Raw genomic sequence first — 16544 nt, 5'->3', positions numbered from 1 at the left:
GGATGGTTCAGTTTATCAGATATTCGCTGGATGCTGAGTTATGAATTATGATGCACCACTAGTGCCAAATCTGTTCATTTTACGGAAGTTCGAAAATGAAAATTCCTTAATACTGATCTGAAAAAAATTGTGCATTGTTTTGAGCTATTGGTATTGATCTGAAAAATCTGTGGTGAGGCTGAAGCTGAACTGAAGGTACAGAGTCGGCCGCACCCACCCAGTTGAAGCTGAGGCTGAGGGCGAGGGCGAGGCTGAGGCCAAGGCTAAACCAAGTGGTCTGATGTTGAACACGTCAGTCACGCAACCTTTTTCTGGTGAGGAAGGAGGGGGGGGGGGGGGGGGGCAGCAAGAAATGCCGGGCCAGTGTATCCGCTCTGATCATAGGACTGTCAGCAGCCAATTCCGTGAAAATTAGAAATACTGTAATAAAGATTTAAAAAACGTATATACTACGTGGAATGCATATGCAACGTACGCGTGAAAATATTTTTTGGGGGGGGCTTAATTTGGCACCTTACAAACTAGTAGCAGAGCCGTAAAGTCTGAAGTTACCAGCTGAGCTTAGTTAGCTCCTCGGCCGCCCGTACTTCCCAGCCTTCTTCGGCTGGACGGACTCGTGGGAACTTACCTTGCTCTCGATTCACGGGCATGGCGGCTTGTGCTCCTCCCGGCCTCCTCTCTGGGCCCGCGCTCCCTCGCCAGCTCGTCGCCTTCCGCTGCTACTGGACCCCAAAGCTCTCCTCCTCCTCCTCGTCCTCCAGGCGCCCGTGGCGCAGGCACGTCGTTGTGGTTACAGCTGCCTCGGCCCGCGCCTCCCCTGCGGTCGCTCGGGGCCTCGACGCCGACGACTTCCGCCACCCGCTCGACAAGCAGGTCAGTTAAATTCTAATTCATTGTATTTCTGTCTACATATCCTTTTCGATTGCATGATGATACATATGTTTCTGTCCTCTGATAAATTCTTTCTTGTTTTGCAGAACACTTTGCTGCTAAGAGCGGTTCCGGGCCTTAACGATATGGGCAAAGCTTTGCTAGGTCACTCACTCACCTTACTCTTCTACCTTACCAATCCATCTCAGCGTAGTAGCCTCAACAATTCATTCCTGTTATCTTTTGCTACTGCAGGGCCGGTCTCAGAGCAAGTAATGGTCCTCCAGAACATTGGATCATCTGTTCTCGTTTCCCCGAACCAGGTCTGTCTGCCAAATTAATCATCTCTAAATAATTTATGAAGGGATCAGCTCTTCAATAATTAGTTCCAGTCTCTCACCAATCTTTTCACGGTGAAATTTTTGCACGTAATGATCTGTTACTTTCACCATCACCAGATGTTACTGTACTCAGACTGAATTCAAGGCACTAATAATGTGTTCTTGTCTCTTCAGCTGCCTGATCTTCACCAGCTCCTGGTTGAGGCTGCAAAACTATTGAACACGGAAGCTCCCGACTTGTACATACGGCAGAATCCTGTTCCTAATGCGTACACCCTAGCAATCAACGGCAAAAAACCATTCATCGTTGTCCACACAAGCCTTGTGGAGCTGCTGACTAGAAAGGAATTGCAGGTACAATTGCGTCTTCACACACACATAAGCTGTTACAGAGATGTAAATTACCCCCCTTTTCTTTTCTGGCTTTGTCTAGATGAGCCATTCAAATAAGAATGATGAATTGCGTACTTGTAATTGCCAGGGTCTGAATGCATCAAGTACTCATCATATAAGTTTTGTTTCGATTAGGCTGTTTTGGCTCATGAGTTGGGTCACCTGAAGTGCGATCATGGTGTGTGGCTTACCTTTGCCAACATACTAACAATGGGAGCATACACTGTCCCTGGTAAGCCATCTAACCACATAGGAGCTAAAAATACACTGTAGTTGAACTGCATCTCATGGTAAGTACATGCACTCTCGTCAGGTTTTGGCATGGTTGCTGGCTTCCTGGAAGAACAGTTGTACAGGTGGCTACGAGCTGCAGAGCTGACTTGCGATAGAGCAGCTCTTCTTGTGGTGCAAGACCCAAAGGTACCTTCACCCATAAACTAATTTTTGAAATGTAAGTTGATTCGTATTGAATGTAATGTCCAGCAGAAGAGTTGGCAATGTTGTTTCTTCCATCTTTGCTTTTGCCTTGTAAGTGGATTTTTTGCATGGTGCTGCCAGAGATTTATATATGAATGTGTGCGCAAAAGTAGAAGTCCATTCAATTCAGTGCATAGAAGGAACATCTGCTGTTCAATCTCAAATAAAAGAAGAAATAGCTCTTCTTGGATTTGACATATAATGTTTACTCTACAAGTTGGTATCATCACCTAATACTAAGCTCTTGATTGTCAAGAGGTTGTCATCTCAGTTCTGATGAAACTGGCCGGAGGATGCCCATCTCTTGCCGACCAGCTGAACGTGGATGCCTTCTTGGAGCAAGCTCGTTCCTATGACAAGGCTGCGTCGAACCCAGTTGGGTGGTACATCCGGTTAGAACTGTTACCTCTTGAACCTTGAAGCAGCATGATTGGCAATCTATTAATGTTGTGGAAATGAATGTGTATTGTATTGCATTTCTTTATCTCTCTTTACATGTTGCAGGAATGCTCAAACTAGAGAGCTTTCACACCCTTTGCCTGTGATGCGAGCCCGCGAGATTGATGAGTGGTCAAGGAGCCAGGAGTACAAGACCATAATGCAAAAAATGCTTCAGCTGGGGTTAAATGAAGTCTAGTTAATGGTGACACATATGAAAAGGTTTTGTACTCACAATCTGTCATGTTTCTTTGCAAAGATGCAAGCCTTTGATTTCGATTCATAATTTCTGCTTGCTGCATACCTGACCGAGTTTTTTTCCCTCTCTTTTTGGCTTGGCCCATTTTTGCAGGATTGTAGAGTGTAGACTGTGTAGTTTGTATATGAAACGGAATGTCTGGATTTGGAGTACACCATTGCTGTTGGAAAACAGATACAGGCATGGACGTATAATGTATACATGTGCAGTTTTACATTAGTTTGCTTCTACTAGTCAGCTCCTCAACCGACATCGTCGCCACATCTAGCAGAGATTCACTTGAGACCGCCACCTACGAGAACATGTTAGACACCATGTGTAGAAACTTTCAAACCACCTTCTCGTTCGGCAGCTCGTCACCGAGGTCACGAAGACGGTTCACCAACCCCATGATCCGCATCGAGAAGTCATTGATGGATTCTCCATCTTTGAACTGGGCATTGGCTTCTCGAACACACTACACTCTGCCGCATCACCTTGATCGTCTCCCATGCCTCCTTGATTATGTTCTTCTTCGCCAGTGAGTCAATGACTAGAGCATCTTTAAGGGAACTGTACACAAGATCGCTGCTAACATCATGATGTCTGCATGATAATCCGTTGTGTCGAGCTCGATCGCCTCCCCTCCCATATGTCTTGCGCCTGTAGATTCACCCTCATTGAGAGGGCCCAATTGGCGTAATTTGTGCCTGTCGGCACATGGAGTGCCAACGAGCTGCTTGATTTCCTCACTATCCTTAGGACCACAACCTGTTGGCTCCTGCTGGTGCCATATGCGCTCAAGCCATTGTTGCCTCGTGTTCTGATGCCACTTGTTGGAGATCAAATCATATGCTTACTTGGTCGCTTGTTGGTACTTGATAGGAATTGTTGGGGAATGTGTAGGCTACGATAGCGTAAAATAAAATTTTATACCGTGTTCAATCAAGAAACCATACGAGTAGCGGTTATAGATCTTTAACACTTGACGTGCAGTGCAGTGGAAAAAGAGTTGGAGCAGACCAGTCCAATATCATGCGCGTTGATGCAGAGGAAGCAGTCGAACTCAGTGGGATTATCACCTAAAATCGAATAAGAGTCAAATCAACAGTAGCTTCCAGTTGTCGTCAAGCCGATCATCGCCGCAATAGCATCAGCGTCTCTATAGTATCCACACGTCCTAGGGTGGAACGTTGAACGTCGGTGTGCTAGCACCGCATGTACAACTAGGGTTTCGAGAGGTTGGAAAGAGCGGACGCGGCTAGAGTTTCGGAGTGATCCAACTGTGCACACCCCTTCCCACGTCTCCCCTTATATAGGTCATATTATATGCTCCCAGATTGGTATCCCATCAGAACTCTAGTCCCTGATGGATCACGACCCGATCAAACCCTCTTATGGATCCAATCCACGTATTTTGTTTCAACCCATTAAGTATGTGATCCGTTAGGTTCATGTACAAACGGTTATGACTTGAAAATCTCTTTCTGAACCGAAATCAATAGCGGTCCTTAGCAGACCTTATTAACTCCCAAATATACATAAAAATCATATCAGTTGAACTTGATATACACATACACTAATCCCTTTGCATCATGATATCAGTCAAGCTCAAAACGAGGCACATTTTATCCTTGTGATAGCTTGACCATTCACTCAATCTTGTAGTGAATTACTCAACTCGTGATTAACTCTTTAATCATATTTGTATGACATGCACATTCTAATCCAACTACATTAAGGGGTTCATAGATATATCTCTCATTTTATAGGAGAGACAAATTCCATCTTAATTGCTTACACCCCATGACATGTTTCATGGCAAATTTGAAACCTACCTTTATGACTATCCAGTTACGGAGTACCATTTGATAGCTCCTAATAAAACTATTACATATTTTGGGAATCAATGACGATCTCAAGTCTAAGTATCCTACAAATACATCGTTTGAGATTACAATTGATGACACACTATATAACAATCCCATTAGTATCTCAAGGTGGAGTCTATTCAATACCATATTATCTAACATGTGTCTACATTATTTATTTGATATATCTATATCTATGATATATAAAACATAATTATTAATCAATGCATATGCTAGTCTATGTATCATTATTTTTTAATATAATAATATAAGACTAAGAATCATTTAGAATAATATCATAATAAAAATAAAGGGTTTATAAACAAGTTACATACTTGCTAATCAATATAAATGATTATTATAAAAAAATGAATAACATATTATTTAAAAATATATAAAATGTATACAAACATATATGTGATACAATCGTCTTTATGATTACCTCTAGAGCATATCACCAACAGAAACTACAATGATTTCAGATGATGAACAGTGATTTAAGCGAGCGAGTTCAGCGCAGAGTGCGCACAACGAGTTTTTTGGGGTTCAGGAACTAATCCCCTCTTTTTTTGGCTTTCCTATTTATTAGGTCCATAGGCACTCACACGAAACACGTCCTGACCGATTCTAGCGCCCATGATAAACACGACGCCATGATCCCGCTATGCTCAGTCAGAGCTAACAACCTCTAACTGAACTCATGCGCTAACTGAGTAAACTCACCCAAAACTGACGGTCAGTCCAACACACGCACACATACAACTCCACACCAGGCATGATTAAACACAACAAAGGGGAGAAAAAGGAAAATTCGGGTGAGAAGAGGCTTCAAAATGCCTAGGTAATTAAAATATAGCAATACCGGTCAAGTAAACGTACCCTTATTAGTCCAGGTATATATGCTCAGTGCATATTGCTACCTACCATACCATCCACAGCCCGCTCAATCATAGCCCAAACGCAAACACCCGGAGATTACTCTCTGACATCCCACCGCCGGCGACTGCCTCCCTCGCTTGCTCTCTCCACTGCTCCACAGATGCTCGGATGTCCACGGCGCGGTCGCTGTCGCCCATCACGGTCTCCACGCACCGCTGGAGCTCGGCACATTCCACCACCCCCTCGCCGTCCACCAGCGTGCACACGCCCACGCCTGCGCGCTCCTCCACCAGACACGCCACCGTCGGCTGGTCTGTCCACTGCGGCACGGCCACGACGGGCACCCCGCGCGTGATGCTCTCCAGCGCAGAATTCCACCCGCAGTGTGTTATAAAGCACCCGACCGCTGGGTGTGATAGCACTCGTACCTGATCGCACCACTCCACCACCATCCCTTGCTCTCTGCCGGCGCCTCCGTTCGTTTCGTCCAGGTCTGCGTCTTGCCCTTCTTGCTCCGCGCCCCTGCGCGCCCACAGGTACGGCCGGCTGGTGGCCTTTAGGCCGCGCTGCAGCTCCAGCCCCTGACGCTTGCTCAATTGAAGCATGCTCCCGAACGACACGTACACCACGGAGCGCGCGGCTTTCGTGTCTAGCCAGTCCATGCACTCCTTCGCGTTCTCGCGCTGGAACGAGCTGGTGCTCAACGAAGACGCCTCGTCCCGCACTACCGGACCGACGGCGACGAGCTCGAGCTGCGGCACCGCGCGGAGCGCGTCCAGCTCTAGTGCGTCGAACGTGTTCACCAGCACCTTGGGCCTGTGCTCGTCGAGCGCCGAGAAGATGTCGTGCAGCGCGGTGAGCGCCGTGTAGTAGGGTTGCTCCGGGGAGGTGATGGACACTATGGACGGGAGCGCTTTGGATTTCAGCGGCGGCAACCCAGGCAGCTGGACGCTGGCGTCGCGGCCAGGGTCGTTGGCGCAGGAGGCCAGCGCCGCGCCGTGGCCGTGGAAGTAGTGGTAGTACACGGCGAACACGGTGGCCGGCTGGATCCAGTAGAGCACCGCGCGGGCGCCGTGCGCGCGCGCGACGTCTAGGGCCCAACCAACCAGGAAGGTGTACACCACGCGCGTCACGGGGCAGCCACGCGCGGCGAGGCGCGCGACGACGCCGGAGAGGGTCTCGCACCCAACGGCACGCGCTCGCGTGCTGTACGAGCGCACGTCGTGCACCTTCGGGTTGAAGCCTTCGTCGAATCCATCGGAGTAGGGGACGTGCAGCAGCGCGCCGTCCACGACCTCCTCGTCGGGTGACGCGAGGGAGGGGAACATGAGGCGGTGGCCGGAGACGGCGGTGGAGAAGGTGACGCGCGGGCTGGGATTCGCCGCCGCCACGCGGGCGGCGAGGCAGCGCACCGGGTTCATGTGGCCGTGCAGCGGGCTGGTCACGAACAGAAAGTGCTGCACCAACACGGGAGGGTTCTCCATTGATGCAGCACGTCGAACTTCACTGCTCTAGACGCTTAGATCAAGCAAGCGAGCTCACAACAAGTTCATATGATTGCGGTAGTGTTGCTGCTGCAAGTGGATTTTGTCGGGCATGAGTTCACCACGCAATTGGTGACCGGTCGGCCTCCGCCTTTGCTGTCTGCGTCAGAATTAGTGCGGATGCTTGCTGCTCACAGAACCTGTGGATCCCAATTGTTATTATGACATCACAACTAACATTATAGGTGTTACTGATGGTTGAGATGACAGGGATCGGAGGCAGGTGATGCTTTTTTAGATGATGGTGCTTGTGTATGATGTTGTTGGACTAGTGTTAGTGCTTTGCGGTGGCGGAGCTCTCGAGGTAAGGTACCTTAGTGTGTGCCCTTAATTAAGGGTAAACTTTACTTTCCCTTTACTTTGGATTCTATGTTTAAGAGGTGTCTTCGGCCACCGGGGTTGGCGACTGTATCTTGTCCTTAAAATAGCCTGTAACGTTTTCCTTTCTACCCACTTGTGGATCCGGTTCGATCCTGGGATCTAACTCGGTTGTCTCATCCTTCCCAGTCACGTTGGATGGTTTTCAACGGTTTCCTATCAGCACTCAGAATTTCTTTATAAAAGATTTTTCGTTCGCTTCAACGATCCAACGATTTCTTTTTACGAAATGATTCCTAATATCATTACTTTTAGGACAAGATTATCTCTCTTTTCACTTCACGAATTCTTTTAAAAAAAAGTTGTTGTAGATGAGAGAAAATAAAATGAATGAGAACGGGGAGTGGAATTGGGAAGGGAACGGAACGAAGAGAATATAGTTGGAGATGTTCTTAGCTAAGTTGTATCTCCTAATCAATCCATATGTGTATAGTTTGTAGGTCTAGTGTACACATATGTAGATGAGAGTTAGTTTGAGTGTATAGGTGTGTCATGTGTGTATGTTTAAATAATATGCTAGAAATTTGGTACGCCCAGTTACCTGAGCCAGCTGATTTCAGGAAAGGAGAAATATTATGCAACTTCCAAAAGACATAGCAGTCCAACTTGAAGCGTGACATACACCTTACCATGCATGTTGTGTAAGAGTTCTTGTGCAGTGAGCAAACGAAAAACTCTTGTGCATCTGCTGATTGTTTGCTTCACAAAATATATAATCTTTCAACAATTCGTCTCTAAACGGTACTGCTGACTCCTTTCTTCAGCTCTTCTGTGTCTACGTTGTTGCAGCAATCAGGCATATATATCCATAGGACATAAACTTAAACCATAGGATGAAAACTGCATATCAAGAGAAGTGCATGATGTTAGACCCATATCTAACCTTGTATAATCTCCTTCCAACAAAAGAAAAAGAATGTAGCATTGATGGTATACTTGTCTTTGCAATTTTATGATGTATGAGCTACTTTTCCAGCTTCCCCTCTTATTAAGCAAAAGCACTATCCTATTTGGAGTTTAGTCATTTTACAAATGCGCAGTCCCTGTAGTAGCATGGAAGCACCATGCTATCAGGAATTTTCCAATTACCATCTTGTTCTTTGACTATTGACAAAGTAAAAAAAAGGCAAAGAACAGCTTACTGAAGTTTATACAGACCTTTGAATCAATCAATGTGTTAGATGGAATTTCTGAAATTTTTGTGGCAATCGAGCAAGACAAAAGACTTCACCATCTAAACATGGTTGTTAAAACTGGCCAAGAAAATGGGAAGTCGAAAATGAGGGAACTTAATTAACTGCTGCGATTTCTCGCCAGGAGTCCAGGACCATTATGTTCCTTTCGTGTAAAGGCCTTGAGAGCTTCAAATCAAGACTTCTGAGAATAACCTGAACCTAAACATGTTCTCACTGTAATATCATATTTATCAGGTACTTAGTGAATCCGAAAAACAAAGGAGTGTATGGGTATTGTCTGCGGACTCCGTCGTGTTTACTTCAATCTTGCATGCAGCAACTTATCCTATGAGTCGATAGCAATTGGTTAAAATAACCAGTATGTTTAAGAGCCATTTTGATAATCCACCATACCGATTTACCGAGATAACAATAATAGAATAGATGTTATATGCTCTTTCAAGGACTTGGAACTAAACAAACCGTCCCAAGCTATTAGGCAAGAACAGTAATGCTAAGAAAAGGAAACGATATACCTTATATGCAAGTATGCAACACAAGCTAGTTTCACATTAATCTTGGACATAACTGATGGTTTGTGGCAACAGTTTGCTGGGCATATGAAAGTTATACAGATTCTAAGCTGCCACTGTTTTTTGTTTATTTTTTCAAACTGGTAACAATGTAGCTGCAGGATTCCACCTCTGCTGGGCATATATGTGTTCACAACTGAAAGCAGCAAACAGAAAAAACAAACAGTAAAACAAAAAATACTGTTAATATGTGAGATAGCCATTAACATACCATAGGAACAATGGCACATACACAATTGGATAAGCCGTAGCCTGTAAAGTTCCTTGATGAGGTGGTACTGGGACAATTGCAGGACAAATCACCACCACTTAATCGAGCAAGTGTATGAGCACGGCACGAACTTTCTCATTGACATAAGAATAATAATTGAGCTTAATCTGCTCGCTGGGAGCAAGGAGAAACCTAAATAATTTTGTGTGATAAATAATTGGCCTGGATAGCTGAATCCAAGGAAGAGGTCTATGGTCGCTACTGTGGCATTGATCCCACAATGCCTAACACCACCCGATTCGCAAAAAAGAAAAAAATGGCTAACACCACCCATTGCACACAGGAGACAAAGCTCAAATCTACCGAGGGGCATACCTTTCCTAAGCACATAACAACGGCGCAATCCACATTCAGCAAAAGGAAATCAAATCTACAGTATTTTGGGGGAATCGTGAGCAAAATAAAACGGAGCCACCTGCAGAAACCTTAGGAGTCCTCGAGCGTGGGGTGATGGCTACGAGATACTCCTAGGTTTCACGGTGGGAGATAAGGCAGCTATGTCTCTCTAAAACAGTCTAATCGAGGTTCAATAAAGCAAATTCTATAGGACATTCCTAGAAAAGATCTTCGTGAAACCCTGATCCAGCCACACATCTTGTAATCTAATAGTTGAACTGAAAAAGAGAGAGAGGGGGAGCACATGTCATCACAGGGAATGGGGTCTCTCGTAGGACCCGATCCTATAGAATTTGCTTCTGAGATTTAAGGCTACCACAATGACTGTCACGCCGAGGAGTGTGGAGAGCGCAGCGGTGGAGGTGCCCCGAAGCATGTTGAGTAAGCCCGTAGAGGCGGCGCCGGTAGCGAGGGTGGTGCCTTTCTCTTTTTTTTTGTGAGGTGACAGTTATGGGGATATGGGAATTCACGGATCCATCGAGGGAGACAAAGCAGAGAGATGCGTGAGGGAGGATCGGATTGCAAGGCTAGTGACTCGACACTTCTCTAAGGGGCTAGATGCGAACTTCACATGAGGAAGATCTAGCGGTCTTTTTTTCTCCGTGTAGAGATCTGACAGCTAAGGTTTTGAGGATGACGTGGCGCATCCACGGGCCGAGAAACTGAGGGGGTTTAGATTATAAAGATAAAGATTGTATACATTCTTTTTTTTTTCCGTTCAGTTACTGTTTAACCTTGTAACTAGGATTAATAAAAAGTTGAGTGATAGAATAGCAAGAAGAAAGCTGATGTTTTTCTTGATTGAGATCTGCGTGTTGGGTATTTGAAGAGGATAGAACCTCTTACAAAGCGATAAAAATGGCTATACGAGGCGGCTGAGACTTGGATCGGTAAGCTACAGAAGTGTGCAGTTAGTATGGTCGTGATTTGTGACATGATTACTTATTCATATCTTGAGAAAATTTTAGAATAATTCTAACGATTTGGGTCCTGGTCTCAATATCTAAACAGACTACCAGTTATGGACTTGGATCGATAATTAATTTTTTACTGTTAAAAAGTAGCTTCGTTACATGTCATTTTGGCCTATAGTTATTAACTCAGATATAACTATATTTTATTGACACGAGTGTTATCCTAATTGAATGATCAGTCTTTTAAGTAGCAAATTATAAATTTATTCTCCTTTTCGATCTCCGGCTACTACTAAAAAAACCGACAAATATTCCGATCCGAATTGAATTTGGCCCAGTTTCACACCATTTGGATTTGCTCCATAGAACGCATTTTGCCCGTACGTGCGAGAGGAGCCACACGCTGGACTGAGTGACCGGAAAAGCCACACCTGTGCGGCTGACCCCGGCATCCATCCCGAGTTCTCCACGCATGCGGTGAGCAGCTGAGAGAGGAGGACGAAGACGACCATGGCATCGCCATTGCTGCCGCCGGTGTCGCAGGTCGGTAAGGTACGCCTCCGCTCATCTGTTACCCCACCACACCTCACCGCACCACGAGATCTCCTATCCTTAGCATGATTCTTATCCTCGCCGGCTGCAGGGCCTGAGATTCCTCGCTCCGCCTCCGCCTCCGCCTCCGCCGCCGCACGGTCTTGGGTCGCTCAAGGTTGCCGTAAACGTCGCAGCTGGATTCACCACCCCTCAGCGATTGGGTCAGGCGAAGCATAAAAGCAGTGGAGATGGTGGTCACCGTCGTCTACGAGCAGCCCCTGCCGGCGGCGCAACCAATCTTCCTCAATTGTCATCGGTAGTGCGTGATCAACCCTCCATTCTTTTCCTATAATAATCGTTAGCGATGCAATCTAGTACCAGCATATGCTGAAACAATTTTGATTTCGTTCCACCGGGACACGCAGCAATGCGTGGTGCTGGACATCGAGGGGACGACGAGCCCCATCTCGTTCGTGACGGACGTGCTCTTCCCCTACGCCCGCGGCAACGTCCGCAGGCACCTGGCCGCCACCTACGACACCGACGAGACCAAGGATGACATTAAGCTGCTGCGTGCTCAGGTCACTGCTGAAACTACTCGACTCGATGCTGGGATGGATAGCGCAGCCTAGATGCATCAGCTGTGCCTGATGAACAGTTTGTTCAATACTACTCCCTCCTATCTTTTGGATAAGACACGATTTCTAATATATAACTTCGATCACTATTTTCTATTAGAATATATATATTTAAAAGATCTATTGAATTGATGATATCATAAAACATTTTTTAAAATAAATGTACCTATATGATTTTAAGGTTTCTAAATTAAATACTTTGAAAGTTATTGTTAGTCAAAAATTTAAAAGTTTAATAAACTTTTTCAAAATGATATGTATTTATAACTTGAGGGAGTACTTGGAGTGGCCACAATTGATCTCACTTTCTAGGTAATGCTGTAGAATGGCTTCATGATATAGTACCTTTCTGAAAGAGAGATATGCCAGGTTGAGCAAGACTTAGCTGAGGGGGTCGCCGGCGCCGTTCCGGTTCCGCCGGACGAGGCTGGCAAGGACAAGGTCATCGATGCTCTGGCTGCCAACGTCGAGGCCATGATCAAGGCGGACAGGAAGATAACATCGCTGAAGCAGTTGCAGGTGCCCCCAGCATCTCTTGCCAATCGTAATTTTCATAGCACGTTGTGAGTTTCAATTCATAAGATGATTCTCTGCGTTGATCCACATGCAGGGTCACATATGGAGAACTGGGTTCGAGGGCCAAGAAATCGAAGGAGTGGTGTTTGAGGATGTGCCTCCGGCGCTTGAGAAGTGGCACGCCAGCGGCATCAAGGTTCTTGTTACTCTTCAAAACGACGCTATACATCTGGATACTTCAATTTCACACATCATCGTCATCCAAGAGCACATTAATATATTGTCACAGTTCATATATACACTCATTAACAGCCTAAAAACTCTTGCCTGTGCGGCCATTTAACTTGATAACACATGATTGCAGACTTACATATACTCGAGTGGCAGCAGAGAAGCCCAGAGGCTTATTTTCGGGAACACTAGTTACGGTGACCTCAGGAAATACCTGTGTGGATTTTTTGACACAACGGTTGGGTACGTTAATGTTTTTGGACAACTTGTTACCTGATGGGCCCATCATTTGATGATTACTCCATTTTGCTCTTTGTATCTTCTGTGCAGAACCAAAAGAGAAGCTCGCAGCTACTACGAAATCTGGCAGTCAGTCGGGGTAGATCGGCCGTCGCAAATATTGTTCTTGACAGATGTGTATCAAGAAGCCACGGCAGCAAAGGCCGCAGGTGCTCACACCATTTTGCTTGGCTAAAAAAAATGACATTGTGTTAGGTCCAGATAGTAGGAATTAGGTCCCTAGCGGAAGGGAAAACCATCAAATAAGAAGGTATAAAACATGTGGATACACTCATGCACATTTCCTTTTAGTATTTTTCATCTGTTCAAACTGTCATTCACACGTTGCAAACTCGGGACAAACGATACTAATTTGAGTTACATTACACATCACATCCATGTACATGTCAGTGTCTAGAATGCTTGTCTTTAAGAAACTCATACACTGTTTAAATTCTTTTTACAGGTCTTGAGGTACTAATATCTGTAAGACCTGGAAACACTCCGCTCCCTGAAAATCATGGGTTTCAGACAATCAGGTCGTTTGCTGAAATCTTGACATGAATGCCGCATCTTCAACCTGCAATATGCAGAAATGGTTAATTTCAAAATTGCTATATGTACACTAGCACGGTTAACAATTTAGCAAGTTAAAGGAAGACAAGTTGGCAGAATGGTTTCAAGACCTTGTATGTGGTTCGGTATGAATGGGGTTCCAAAAACCGGAAACACAAGGGTACTCTATCCAAATCCTTGTGCTAAAATTTTAAATTTATTTGTAAAATTCGGTCAAAAAAATTTTATTTGTAAAATGATCTATGTATTGGGTGATGCTAGAAAAAGCACCCGTGTAAAGTGTCTAGCTAAACAACACACATAAACAGGAGTGAGACAGACCTTGGCCTCATTTGCATCCGCTTCATCCTAACTTTGCATTCGCTTTCAGTTGCACAAGTTTCAATTGATCATGAAGTCTCCCTTCCTGAATCCAATCAAACAGTAAATATTGGCACATATATACTCTGTATGAAAAGATTCCCATTACACATGGACAAAAACTCAAGAAAAGAGAAATTGCAGAAGAGGTAAACTAATGACGGAAGAATTCACTGTGTGCAAACACATGAAAAGATCGGATCATTATTCCCTCACCTTAATCTTGCATTTCAACATCTGTGGATTCAAGCTCCATATTGTTTGATTGAATGGAAGCAACCAGATCCTCAATTCTCAGAGGAGCATGCCTTGCAGCATACTGGAACAAAGCCTGTGCATATAATGAGAAACAGAGGGAGTTGTGATGAATAGGAAAATTTATGAATATTAATGCATTCTCATGTCAGCACTTACTTTCGAATGGCTGTCAGCAAAAGCACGAGCACGGTGCGGCCTTCCAACAAACTGCAGCTCACCGATATGCATCTTTCCATCCACAAGTTCCACACACTCATCTCTTACAGCAAAGCGGAGAAGGTTCCCTGGTCGCAGGTTTGACTGCAGAATAATACAAGTTTAAGTTTAATGCTTCAAACATATCCAGATAAGAAAAGCAGACAGGTAATCACAGTAAATGGAGGCAGACAAATTGAAAAGAAATCTGCGCATGGAGATGAGCTGATTCTCCCAATCAGGACAAAACATCAAGACATAATCATGTACTAGTGTCACCAACTAAAAACTTGGAGCATGTGGAAGGGGCTGTCAGATGCCGAATTGAAGTTTACATACACCCTTATAAATAGGGGGGAAACATTGAGATGTGTGATTCCATATGACGATTACTCTTTTTTGGTTGGAAATAAGCTGCATTTCAAAGCAATACCTTCTGTATGAATTCGTTGTCCAAGCTACCAAATACAACAGGAGGGTCATCAGAAGTAATTAGCTTTCCATCCTCTTGCAACTCCAACACAAGCTGATAGCAAATGAAGAAACAAAGCGAATAAAATCATTAGGTATGAAACAATAACTGGCACCAGAGTTGACAATACTTTGTTTGAATTTTTCTTGAAGAGAATAATCAAATGTGTTGGCAATAATATGAATCGAACAAAAAGAGAAAAACATACATGCTGCTCACTTGGTATTTCTCCCTTGCCGTCTGTATCAATAACATACTGGCTACAAGACTCATCTTTCCATGCTAGTGCAAGGGGTGTGATTCCAGCTTGATAATGTGCATGCCTGGTAAGAAAATAAAACAACCTTGTGAATGCTTGATAGAGGAAGTTAACAAATATGTGGATATGACTAACTACAACGTATTCATAGAAGGGATCAAAGGAATAAGGAATTTACTTGTTGTAAAACAGCAGGCCATCTTTGATATAAGGTGTGCTCCCCGAGTATGCCGCTTGGAGACCCTCAAGAGTGCATTCGTACATAGGGACCACACTGAATCTATATTTGTGGTACGTTGATGGAGGATCACCAGCTGATGTTTCTGTGAGCTTAGAGTTTACCCAGAAAAACCTGAACTCGGCGGTGCAGTCATACAGCGAATAGCCTCGCCAACAAATCATATCAATGATATAGTATGTTTCATCAGGCTGCACCACAGAAGCACAATCAAACATCGGAAACAGGCACAGAAGCAGGAAGCAAGTGAAAGATCAAGGAGCTGGCACGAAATGAAAAGAAAAACTGTTTGTTTTGAGTACCTCGTGAAAAATGCAATCAAGGATGGAGTAGGAGCTTGCTGGGCCGGAGATGTCTCTCTTTGATCCATTCGGTAGAGCAGAAGGGAATCGGTGAAGGATGGACCCGTTACGGACCCTGCTAATTGTCATGCTATTGGATGACACGACCAAACAACGTTTGCCGGCAGGCCTGGCAGAAACATGCCTAGATACATACATGGAAGAAGAAACATTGCAGCAGTGTCAATCCTCTTATCTTGTCAGTCACTGTAATGTTAAGACTTAATACAACATTATGCTAAGACACAATGCAACAGTGCGGCCAGAATTGAAACAGAAGGAATTTTGTTGATGTCAGGGGGGAAAGGAGGCATCTTTGGGGGATCATAGAGCAGCAAACAGTACTGGATGGAATGAATCAAATCGAATTCAGATGGGCAGGTTAGGTGAAAGGAGAGGGGGGGGGGGGCGAAGGAGGGGACGGACCAGTCGCTGGCGAGGTGGGGAGGGGCGTCGACCATCCACTCTGGGAGCATGATCTGGCGGGCGAACCATCGGCGCGCATCGGAGCCGCGGAGCTTGGAGGCGGCGTTGGCGACATCAGCGACGGTGTGCTCCTCCTCCTCCTCCTCGTGCTCGTGCTCGTGCTCGTGCTCCTGCTCGTCCTCGTGGTGATGGGTGGCTGCAGGAGGGGCCGTGGTGCGGAGGAGGGAGCTGGCGAGAGTGCGGGCGCGCGCCTGTGCGTCGGCGCGGCGGGCGGACTGCGCCTGGAGGGCGATCTCGCGGCGGCGCTGCTGGTCGGAGATGGCCGGGCGCTTGTACGGGCGGCGCGGGTCGTGCGGCGGCGCCATGGGGCGGCTCTCTCTCTCTCTCTCTCTCTCTCTCTCTCTCTCCTCTACTGAGCCCTGTCGTCGCGCAGGCGGCAGCGT

At 45.5% G+C, this 16544-nt stretch overlaps 4 protein-coding genes across 8 annotated transcripts; 2 read left to right on the top strand and 2 right to left on the bottom strand.

Moving 5' to 3' along the window:
* The first annotated feature begins 351 nt into the window (after nucleotides 1-351).
* Nucleotides 352-2997, top strand: LOC133908746 (plastoglobule-localized metallopeptidase 48, chloroplastic-like). Of its 2 annotated transcripts, XM_062350893.1 has the most exons (9): nucleotides 360-873; nucleotides 978-1035; nucleotides 1126-1193; nucleotides 1386-1565; nucleotides 1740-1836; nucleotides 1918-2024; nucleotides 2340-2473; nucleotides 2586-2741; nucleotides 2872-2997. In XM_062350893.1, the coding sequence occupies exons 1-8, from the start codon at nucleotides 649-651 to the stop codon at nucleotides 2716-2718; spliced, it is 1002 nt and encodes a 333-aa protein (XP_062206877.1). In that variant the 5' UTR covers nucleotides 360-648; the 3' UTR covers nucleotides 2719-2741; nucleotides 2872-2997. The 2 variants fall into 2 exon arrangements, 1 of the variants encoding a protein (XP_062206877.1); XR_009908260.1 differs by lacking the exon at nucleotides 2872-2997 and having other exon boundaries at nucleotides 352-873; nucleotides 2338-2473; nucleotides 2586-2730.
* Nucleotides 2998-5094: 2097 nt separating this feature from the next.
* LOC133908723 (UDP-glycosyltransferase 75C1-like) lies at nucleotides 5095-7164 on the bottom strand. Its single transcript, XM_062350863.1, has one exon. It carries the CDS (start codon nucleotides 6989-6991, stop codon nucleotides 5576-5578), a length of 1416 nt encoding a protein of 471 aa, XP_062206847.1. The 5' UTR covers nucleotides 6992-7164; the 3' UTR covers nucleotides 5095-5575.
* Nucleotides 7165-11166: 4002 nt separating this feature from the next.
* On the top strand, nucleotides 11167-13883 carry LOC133908756 (probable bifunctional methylthioribulose-1-phosphate dehydratase/enolase-phosphatase E1 1). 3 transcript variants are annotated; one of them, XM_062350916.1, is made up of 8 exons: nucleotides 11167-11330; nucleotides 11422-11628; nucleotides 11738-11893; nucleotides 12320-12469; nucleotides 12561-12662; nucleotides 12831-12940; nucleotides 13028-13146; nucleotides 13443-13883. In XM_062350916.1, the coding sequence occupies exons 1-8, from the start codon at nucleotides 11289-11291 to the stop codon at nucleotides 13538-13540; spliced, it is 984 nt and encodes a 327-aa protein (XP_062206900.1). In that variant the 5' UTR covers nucleotides 11167-11288; the 3' UTR covers nucleotides 13541-13883. The 3 variants fall into 3 exon arrangements, with proteins under 3 accessions (XP_062206900.1, XP_062206892.1, XP_062206907.1); XM_062350908.1 differs by having other exon boundaries at nucleotides 11422-11631; XM_062350923.1 differs by having other exon boundaries at nucleotides 11170-11321; nucleotides 11422-11631.
* On the bottom strand, nucleotides 13264-16532 carry LOC133908731 (uncharacterized). Of its 2 annotated transcripts, none has more exons than XM_062350882.1 (9): nucleotides 16102-16532; nucleotides 15637-15820; nucleotides 15275-15525; nucleotides 15046-15160; nucleotides 14799-14891; nucleotides 14327-14470; nucleotides 14129-14243; nucleotides 13874-13998; nucleotides 13264-13556 (listed from the first exon to the last, which is right to left on the bottom strand). In XM_062350882.1, the coding sequence occupies exons 1-7, from the start codon at nucleotides 16464-16466 to the stop codon at nucleotides 14130-14132; spliced, it is 1266 nt and encodes a 421-aa protein (XP_062206866.1). In that variant the 5' UTR covers nucleotides 16467-16532; the 3' UTR covers nucleotides 13264-13556; nucleotides 13874-13998; nucleotide 14129. The 2 variants fall into 2 exon arrangements, with proteins under 2 accessions (XP_062206866.1, XP_062206859.1); XM_062350875.1 differs by having other exon boundaries at nucleotides 13874-13958; nucleotides 16102-16530.
* Nucleotides 16533-16544: the final 12 nt, after the last annotated feature.

Source organism: Phragmites australis, chromosome 1, assembly GCF_958298935.1.
Source record: "Phragmites australis chromosome 1, lpPhrAust1.1, whole genome shotgun sequence".
Classification (NCBI taxonomy): Eukaryota; Viridiplantae; Streptophyta; class Magnoliopsida; order Poales; family Poaceae; genus Phragmites; species Phragmites australis.
The sequence above is the reverse complement of the archived record's forward strand: the minus strand, read 5'-3'. Positions and strand labels throughout refer to the sequence as shown.

What these genes read in the sequence shown, in the direction of transcription:
- LOC133908746 (XM_062350893.1), top strand. Translation starts at nt 649, where the DNA reads ATGGCGGCTTGTGCTCCTCCCGGCCTCCTCTCTGGGCCCGCGCTCCCT. An exon ending in TTCTCGTTTCCCCGAACCAG is followed by an intron (nt 1,194 to 1,385) that starts GTCTGTCTGCCA and finishes TTGTCTCTTCAG; the next exon opens with CTGCCTGATCTTCACCAGCT. An exon ending in TGACTAGAAAGGAATTGCAG is followed by an intron (nt 1,566 to 1,739) that starts GTACAATTGCGT and finishes TGTTTCGATTAG; the next exon opens with GCTGTTTTGGCTCATGAGTT.
- LOC133908723 (XM_062350863.1), bottom strand. Translation starts at nt 6,991, where the DNA reads ATGGAGAACCCTCCCGTGTTGGTGCAGCACTTTCTGTTCGTGACCAGC.
- LOC133908756 (XM_062350908.1), top strand. Translation starts at nt 11,289, where the DNA reads ATGGCATCGCCATTGCTGCCGCCGGTGTCGCAGGTCGGTAAG. An exon ending in CGGTGTCGCAGGTCGGTAAG is followed by an intron (nt 11,331 to 11,421) that starts GTACGCCTCCGC and finishes CGCCGGCTGCAG; the next exon opens with GGCCTGAGATTCCTCGCTCC. An exon ending in CACGGCAGCAAAGGCCGCAG is followed by an intron (nt 13,147 to 13,442) that starts GTGCTCACACCA and finishes TTCTTTTTACAG; the next exon opens with GTCTTGAGGTACTAATATCT.
- LOC133908731 (XM_062350882.1), bottom strand. Translation starts at nt 16,466, where the DNA reads ATGGCGCCGCCGCACGACCCGCGCCGCCCGTACAAGCGCCCGGCCATC. An exon ending in CCCCACCTCGCCAGCGACTG is followed by an intron (nt 15,821 to 16,101) that starts GTCCGTCCCCTC and finishes GTATGTATCTAG; the next exon opens with GCATGTTTCTGCCAGGCCTG. An exon ending in ACAACGAATTCATACAGAAG is followed by an intron (nt 14,471 to 14,798) that starts GTATTGCTTTGA and finishes ATTATTCTGCAG; the next exon opens with TCAAACCTGCGACCAGGGAA.